At 50.0% G+C, this 8986-nt stretch overlaps 1 protein-coding gene across 1 annotated transcript in view; it reads left to right on the plus strand.

Annotated features, from left to right (window-relative positions):
- Txndc15 (thioredoxin domain containing 15) overlaps positions 1-8986 on the plus strand; it is a 13210-nt gene continuing 4224 nt past the window's right edge. Inside the window, exons 1-3 of the mRNA XM_055629331.1 lie at positions 1-164; positions 4257-4726; positions 7859-8022. Of these exons, the coding sequence (XP_055485306.1) occupies positions 98-164; positions 4257-4726; positions 7859-8022 (701 nt within the window). The 5' untranslated portion in view covers positions 1-97. The remainder of the gene's footprint in view (positions 165-4256; positions 4727-7858; positions 8023-8986) is intronic.

Below are 8986 nucleotides of genomic sequence, written 5' to 3' on the forward strand. Positions count from 1 at the left end.
AGGCTTGCCGGGGCGGGGGCGCGACTCCCGCTGCCGAGCGCCGGTTGTCTTCAGCCGCGGTGGCGGTGGCCGTGGCCGCGGCTCCGCGTCGCGCGCCATGCGACTCCTCCGCTGGTGGCAGGTAGTGCTGTGGGTGCTGGGCCTTCCGGCCCGCGGCCTGGAGGGTGAGTGCGGAACGGGGCGGGCGGATACGAGCGGGGCGGCCGCGGCGGGACAGCGGAGGCTGAGCCTACCTGGTGGGGTGAGCGCTTATCGCCGCCATCGTGACGAGCCCTGGCTTTTGTTGTGCCCTTACTGGACTCCCCCAGCGCCGAGCGATGCGCCACTAACCTCGGTCAGCGCTTCCTTCCAGCAGCCCCAGGAGACAGCTTCCATTAGTAGCTCTGTGTCACAGGCTGGGGGTGCGGAGGCGCAGAGGGGACCATTAACCCATTCGCATTTGCTAGTAAAGAGCAGAGCCTGGAGTCTCCCTGACTCCAGAGTCCGTGCTGGAGTCTGTCGTCCTGGGCCACCTTTGAAGGTGACCAGTCTGGCTCAGTAGGTATCTGCCTGAAGCAAAGACCGGAAGACAACGGCAGGTTCCTGGGGTTCTCTCTAAGCGAGGAAAGGAGCCACTCTGGGCTGCTAGCGTGGGGAGCAGAGAGAGAAAGGGTTTAGTTCATGGCTCTTTTATCCACTCCTATTAAAGTCCATCTCTTTCCTTCTTTTTGTTTTTGTTTTTCAACACAGGGTTTCTCTGTGTAGCCTGGCCGTCTTGGAATTCACTCTGTAGACCAAGCTGGCCTCTAACTCAAGAGATTTCCCTGCTTCTGCCTCCCGAGCGCTGGCACTAAAGGCGTGCGTGCGCCGCCGCCGCCGCCGCCGCCACCACCGCCTGGTTTACACCAAATATTTTTTGTTGCTGTTGTTTATTTCGAGAGAGCCCAGTTCGACTGCTGGGATTACAGACCTCATTGCTCCCACTTACAGAAGCCTCACCGCAAACTGAGATTCAGTAAATCCTCTGTCAGCGTTGTGCAGCCGGAGTTGAGGGCCCGGGGTGTAAGCCTATGTCTGTCAGATCTCACACCTAAAATTTTGTATTTTCAGTTCATTTAATTACTGGCCTTAAAAGAGTGAAGAAGATGTATGGACTAATGGGCTCTGTAGACGTCTTTCTCTAAAAAAAAAAAAAAAAAAAAAAAGGCGTTGGAACAAGGAGAGAATGGGGTCCGAGTGTCGGTTCTCCTGGCTCCCTCCCCCAGAGCTCATTACAGGCCTGCGAGTTCCTCACCAGAAAGCGGCAATACTGGGAAACTGCGCGCTTTGGCTTGTGCTAGCTGCCTTAAGGTTCTAGACCGTTTCCGCCGCCGCAGCCGCCATGAAATATGGGGGTGGTACCCGACTTTCCCTCAGCCATTCCCTGTCTTAGAGTTCTTTAACACTGCTTCAACTCTAGATCCTCTAGATGCGGTGGCGGAGGCACAGGCATGTGTCATCCCAACACTGCATAGGTGGAGGCAAAGGATCAGGAGTTCAAAGTCAGCCTCTGCTATACAAGACACTGTAACAAACAAAAGGAACAATATTGGGATTAGTTTCTCTATATTCAATGCACACAGTGACTGTTCCTCACTAAATACTCAGATTTTCCAGGGTCGGAAGTCAGTATGAGCTCATTGCAAAGTGTGGGATACATTCATACATTCATGCTTGCAGACAGCATGGACTGACGAGGGCATTGGTCATGCGGATCGGATATAAGTTGGCATAAAGGAACCTTCACGAGCTTGTTCCTTCTCTGAGTGGCTGAAATACAAGGATTTTCCCCTCAGCAGATACTACTGACAGATTAGCATCTGGGGCGAGGGGTGCTGCCAGGTGCCTAGGAACGGGAGTAACAGCTGGCCTTGAGACCAGGATCCTACTCTAGTCTCCCCTAGGAGTCAGATAGCAGATTGTTACTTTGTTATTTAGTTACTTGTTTGGTTTTGTTTGAGGGCTGTCTCATAATGTAGCCCATCCTAGTTTGAAGTCACAGAAGGCCCCCCCCCCCCAAGACTCCCCGTGACCAGGATTCCAGGTGTGATCTACCACATCCAGCTCACTATTGGAGTGTTCCGGGAATCATACTGCTGTACTACTGGGCATGGGAATTCAGGGAAGGGTCAAAGTAGAGAGCCTCCTCCTATCACATGGATACAAACCAGCAAGTGAATTATAAGGGTGGAAAAGGCGTCAAGGAAAGCCCCAGGACATCATTGGGTATCACCTGGAGACTGCTTACCCTGATCTAAAGGTCAGGACAGATGTCCTTCCAGTTCCAGAAGTAAAATTTCCTGCTTCTGCCTGAAGGACATTGGGTTTGCCTGGAGATGGGGAGGTGGAGCCGAGGACATTCTTAGCTGAGAAACCATCCTCAAGAATGGTCCCAGGCAGATTGGGGACAAGTGGGAGGGCCAGGGACCAGAGAGTATAGAGGATAACTCACACAGGGCAGGGGAAGCAGCTGAGAGAGCGAGAACAGGTTTGACCAGCGTCTAGTTCCACTCTGACTGCAGTGAGGAGCAGCTTTAGGGAGGGGAGACGGGAGGAGCTGCCGGATTGTACAGTGGGGGTGGCTGCAACCCTAAGTGTGTTAGTGGAGTGGGGAAAAGCGGAGGGGGGCAGATTCTGCTTGTGTGTTTGGGGTGTGGAGCTTGGTTGCAGTCACGTCTTTGAAGTGCAAGCACACCACATCACCTCTGCAGCCTTCTCAGGCTAGGACTCCGTTCCTCTTTTGTTCCTCTTTTGTTCCTCTTTTGCTCCTCACAGCACCTTTGCAAATTTTTGCACACAGGTGGCATTTTCTCACTGTCACACAAGCATGCTGAGGACTGCACTTAGGAAGTATAGGTTAGCTGCCCCCTCAGCCCCAGCCTTTCCTCATTGGGCTTCCTTGCACAGAAGGCACTGTGAAGACATCTGCAGCTGGCAGAGCCTCCTGAGAAAGCTGACTAGGTGGGAAGGTGCTGGCAGTCAGTGATGCTCCCTGGCAGAATGGGCTCAGTGTCCACACCCTCATTTTAACATTTCCCAAGCAGTTTCCTTGAAAGTAGTGATAGAATAATTTTCATTTTATGCAAGGCTCAAGCTAATCAGTTTGTCAAGCTAAAGAAGAAATCTCCTCTTCCCCCTTGACAGGGTCTCACTATGTAACCCTGGCTGGCCTAGAACTCTCCATGTAGACCAGGCTGGCCTGGAACTTACGAGATCTGCTTGCCTCTGCCTCTCAAGTGCTGGGTTTAGAGATGTGGGCCACATTATTATTTTTCTTTTCTTTTGGTTTTTCAAGACAGGGTTTCTCTGCTGTAGCCTTGGCTGCCTTGGACTCGTTTTGTAGACCAGGCTGGCCTTGAACTCAGAGATCCGCCTGCCTCTGCCTCCCAAGCGAGCCACCATGCCCAGCTGCCATTATCATTTTCTTAGTGTCTCTGTTATTTTTTCCTAACTGATTGTTTGCACTGCAGGGTTTTGTTTTTTTTTCTAATTGTGCTTCACATGGCAAATCACAAGTCACAAGTCATTTTTTTGGTGTGTTCTGTGCATGTCTTTTTTTTTTTTTTTCTTATTAGTACAGTTTTTATTTTCTTCTCTCTGTCAAACCCTGAGCCAAGCACTTCCCCAAGACTTCCTGGGAAGCACAGGAAAAGGAGCATACAGGGCAGGTGGGACACAAAAGAACTATGGAAGGTGCCCAGAATCACATAGAAGAGCTGTTGGTTCAGGGAAGGGTTCCTGGAATAACCAATGAGGAGGCTCCCTCAGCAGTCCCAGTCCCGGCCCCAGAACCGGCCCCCTCAGCCCCAGCGAACTTGGCGCTGTGTCGAGGCTCCTTGAAATGGCGCTGGTTTGGAAGCTGCCGAGACCCTCATCTCTTGGCACCTGTGGCCACTCCAACTCCCCTGAGGAGAGCGGACAACTCAGCAGCTGAGAGGCTCTCCTGATCAAGGAGCAGGTAGAACAGGCAGCTATTTTCAGGGGTGAGGAGCCCAGGCAGGAGAGCTGCTCCCAGGGTAGAGAAGACATTGAGGGCCTGTGTTTGTCTTTTTACTTGGCATCTATTAGCACAGCATCTCTGTCTGTAGTCTCTAGAACTGGGGAACGTAGGTGGCCCTCTGATGGTAAAATGGAAACTTTTTCTCTATCGGGGGAGGTCTCATTTTGAAAGATAATTATAAGGCTTTGGGGTTCAGTTGCTTTCGAGTCAAATCTGACAACATGCCGCCCTACTTTAGTTGCAGAGGACAGTGGCCAAGCGTGGCGGGAAGAGCAGCCTGGCCCCTCTGTCCAGGTTGGAGCTGTGTACCTACATGAAGAGCAGGCTGCTCAGGGCCATCGGGGCCAGGTGAGGATGGCGGAGCCCACTGAGGCCTCTCCAGGGCTGGGTGCCCGCAGAGATCCCATGGTGGTGTTGTCAGTGATTCCTGGGACGTCTGAGGACCACCGGAGCACCGAGGCCCTTGATGGCACCTGCAGTGCGCTGGGAGAGGAGGACCCGCGCTGCGGGCTGCACGGGACAGGCGGCTTCCCAGAGCGGGAAGAGGAATACTACTCTGAGCCTGGAGTGGCCGAAGCTGAGCCCGAGCCGTCTGCCACCGAGGATGCCAACAGCACTGACAGCCTCAAGTTCCCCAAGGTGAACTGCCAGGAGAGGAATGTGACAGGGCTAGAAAACTTCACTCTGAAGATTTTAAACATGTCCCAGGTAGGACGCATGCGTTAGTGTCTGTTTGTCTGTCGTCTGTCTTTCTCTTCAAATTCACCTTAGGATTTAATACTCTAGTACCCATCAGCTTTCAGGTGGACACTGCCCAGGCTGGTCTCCAACACCTGGGCTCCCGTGGGTGTGGCCAGAGTGCTGCTCAGCCTCATCCCTGCCACTTGTGGGTGAGGTTGCTGTGGACTGGCTGCACCGCTGCAGCCAGCTGCTGCAGTTTGCTGTGGAGGAAAGGGTGGCCCATGACCTTAACCTTTGATTCTCCTGTCTCTGCCTCTGCAGTGCTGGGGTCACATGGCTGCACCACCATGCTTAATAGTATGGGGTGCTGGGGATTGAACCCAGGGCTTTGTCGATGAAAGCCCTCTCTCACCTGAGCTGTGTTTAAAAGAAAAGACATGGTTTAGGTGACCGAGAGTGCGTAATTCCTGTCATAGTCTTACCACGCAGGCTCACGGAGACCATCCTACTGGACAGACAGGTGCTTGGGGTCAGAATTGCAGCATTTTCTTTTTTAGAGCTGAGACAGCTCAGTGACAGAGCCCTTGACAAGAGTGTACACAGACAGCCCTGGCTTCAATCCCTGGGACCACCAAGAAAATAAATGGTTTTAGAAGGTTTGAATGAGAGATGGCTGAGCAGTGAAGAGAACATACTGTTCTTCCAGAGGACCCAAGTTCGATTCCCAGCAGCCACATTGGATGGCTCACAATCACATGCAACTCTAGGTCCAGGGAATCCAGAGTTGTCTTCTAGCTCCTGAGTACACCTGTACTCAGATATACACACAATTAAAAAATAATAAAAATAAACCTCCTTTTTAAAGATTTATTATTTATACAGTGTTCTGACTACACGCCAGAAGAGGGCACCAGATCTCACTATAGATGTTTGTGAGCTACCATGTGGTTGCTGGAACTTGAACTCAGGACCTTTGGAAGAGCAGACAGTGCTCTCAACCTCTGAGCCATCTCTCCAGTCCATAAACCTCCTTTTTTAAAGAAAAGAAAATATGAATGACTAAAACCACAGTTTGAAATTTACGCTGGAATATATGTTATAGAGATGAAGTTTCTTTTTCCTCTAAAGAATGTGAGTCTAGGGGTGGGAGAGATGGCTTAGTGGTTAAGAGCACTAACCAATCTTTCAGAAGACCGGGTTCAATTCCCATTACCCACATGGCAGCTCACAACTGCTGTAACTCCAAGATCTGACATCCTCTCACAGACATACATGTAGGCTAAACACCAGGGCACAAAAAATAAAAAAAAAAATTATTAAAAAATAGAAAATTAACATTGTTAAAAAAATAAAAGAAGCAAATCTAGTGTTTGTTCTGCAGTGAGTGAGACCATTATCTGAAAACCCGGCTGTGTTTTCCAGATACTTAGATGACTGATGGTTCCTCAAAGGGATTTTAGAATAATGGCTGGCAGTTTCTGTAGAAATGGTTAGAAGCCAGGAGAGCAGGACACAGTCAGCCTGCTTATATGTGAGGAGTAGACCTCAGCTCTGAGAGCAGTGATGGCTCCGTGTCACAGAGGACATGGCATATTTAATTCATGAAGCTTTTCCAGGGCCTGGGGTCAGCTGGCTCGTGTTTCCTCCAGAGTGCCCTGAACACTATGCTCAGGCTGTGCAGGGCTGTTTTGCTATGTCACACATATTACCAAGGTAGGCTGGGTTATGGCTTAAACAGTTGGTTTCAGGAGCAGTGTTCCCTTGAATTGCACTAACCTTTGCTCATACACATTGGTCTTAGCTCTGCCAAGATGACAGTTTGAAATTGTTTGATGTGTTATCTTACTCTAACAAAATACCCGAGGCAATCAGAGATTAAGAAGAGAGAAAGCCCATTTCGTCTCCCAGTTTTAGAGCTATCACTTGGCTCCATTGTCTTGAGGCCTGAGTTGAGGGAGCACACGATGGTGGGAGCACATGCTAGAAAAACGCTTCACCTCCTGGGTGCTGGAAAGTGAAATGAAAATGAAGAGATCAAGGTTTGTGGTGGTACACACCTTTAATCTCAGCAGTGGGGAGGAAGAGGCAGGTATACAGATCTTTATGAATTTGAAGCCAGCCTGGTCTATACAGTGAGTTCCAAGTCAGTCAGAACTACATTGTGAGACCCTGTGAATGAAGCAGAGCAAAAAGAGATCGAGGTTCCACAGTCCTCTCTTAAGACATGCTCCAGGGGCTGGAGAGATGGCTCAGAGGGTAAGAACATTGGCTTGCTTTGCAAGGACCTGGGTTCAATTTCTAGCACCCACATGGCAGCTCACAACCATCTGTAACTGTGTTTCCAGGGGCTCTGATGCCTTCCTCTGGCCACCACAAATACCAGGCACACTCATGGCCACAGACATTGAGCAGAAGGCTCATGAGCAACAAGAAAGGTGTGCTGCAGTGACCTCTGACTCCCCACTAGAGCTTACCTTCCAGTGCTGGAACTACTTTCCAACAGCACCCCAGGCTGAGGGGTAAGCCTCCAGCAAGTTTCGGGCTCAGCAGCTAAGAGTACCAGCTGCCTTTCCAGAGGACCCGAGTTCTGTCCCAAACATCCATGGTTGGCATCTCACAGCAGCCTGTAATTCCAGCTCCAGCATCCAGCTCTAATGCCTTCTTCTGGGTTCCACGGACATCTGCCTGCACATATGCATACAAACATGCATACATACTCACAAACGCATAAATAGAAATAAGATCCAAACCAAAGCATGGCCTGGGCATGGTGGTCCGTGTGTGCTATGAGTATTTAGTGTTTCAGTTGTCTAGTTAAGAAAACACTGCAGTAGCTTCAGGAAAGCTTGGAGATGAGTGCCTTGTCATTCATGGTATTCTGCTGACTTGTGCTCTCTGGTTCTAAAATCCTGCCAATGGTTAAGGGTCAGTCTCCTCCTCTCTGCCCACTTGCTGCTCGCTAGTGGGAATCCTTTCAGAAACATAAACTTTTTTTGTTTTGTTTTGTTGAGACAGGGTCTCTGGGTGTGTCCCTAACAACCCTGGAACTTGCTGTGTAGATCAGGCTGGCCTTGAACCTAGAGTTCCTTCCTGCCCTCCTTAGCCAGTTCGCACATGTACATTTAATGCCGACTGTAACTACTGTCCCTTTCTTTGCAGGACCTCATGGATTTCCTAAACCCAAATGGCACTGACTGTACACTGGTCCTCTTCTACACCCCGTGGTGCCGCTTTTCTGCCAGCCTGGCTCCTCATTTTAACTCTCTGCCTCGGGCATTTCCAACTCTTGCCTTTTTGGCACTGGATGCGTCTCAGCACAGCAGGTATCCTTGGTGGGGTGTGGCTTGTCCTTTCGGCTGATGGTCATGGTCACAAGCTACAAGAAGGGAAGGTCAGTGGGGCTTTGAAAAAGGCTGCAAGAGAAAGGCAGGAGTGAGCTGTGCTGGTTGTCAGGCTCCCCTGGGAGCTGGTGTCCGAGTCTACATGTCCCAAATGAGAAACAGTCTTGTTCTGTGTGTGGTAGACAGAAGACTGGCAGGGAACGGCACTGAGGGCAGGGGCGTGGCCAGAGGACCTTGGGTTGTCTAGACCACAGTAAATTAGCACAAGTGCTACCATAGTAGGGTGTCTGTCCGTGACAGTAGCCTGCCCTGCATTTTCCCAGCCCCATGCTGTGCTGCTTCTATGCATGTTTTTTTTTTCCACTTGTCATCTTTTTAAAGTACGTTTATTTATGTATTTTAAATTTATGTATATGGGTGTTTTGGCTACATAGATGGCAGTGTGGTACATGCCCATGGAGGCCAGAAGATGTCGTGCTGGATCTATTGGAACTAGAGTTATGTAGGCCACCTGTGGGTGCCAGGAATCAACTCAGGTCCTATGGAAGAGCAGCTGTGCTCTTAACCACTGGGCCATCTTTATGCCCTATTTTATAATCTTAAAAAATTACATCTCTCTCTCTGTGAGTGTGCACATGTATGTGAGTGCCTGCAGGAACTGGGAAGGGCATCAGGTCCCCCAGAGCTAGAGTTACAGGAGGTGGTGAACACCACATGTGGGTGCTGGGGACCAAACCCTGCTTTTCTCAAGAGCAACATGCACATGGAATTATCGAACCATCTTCCCAGTCCCTTTATTTTCTTCTCTTTTTCTTTCTGTCTTTTCTTTTTTCTTTTCTTATCCTTCCTTCCTTCCTTCCTTCCTTCCTTCCTTCCTTCCTTCCTTCCTTCCTTCCTTCCTTTCTTTCTTTCTTTCTTTCTTTCTTTCTTTCTTTCTTTCTTTCTT

This window comes from Psammomys obesus, unplaced genomic scaffold, assembly GCF_907164565.1.
Source record: "Psammomys obesus unplaced genomic scaffold, mPsaObe1.curated_primary_1811, whole genome shotgun sequence".
NCBI lineage: Eukaryota > Metazoa > Chordata > Mammalia > Rodentia > Muridae > Psammomys > Psammomys obesus.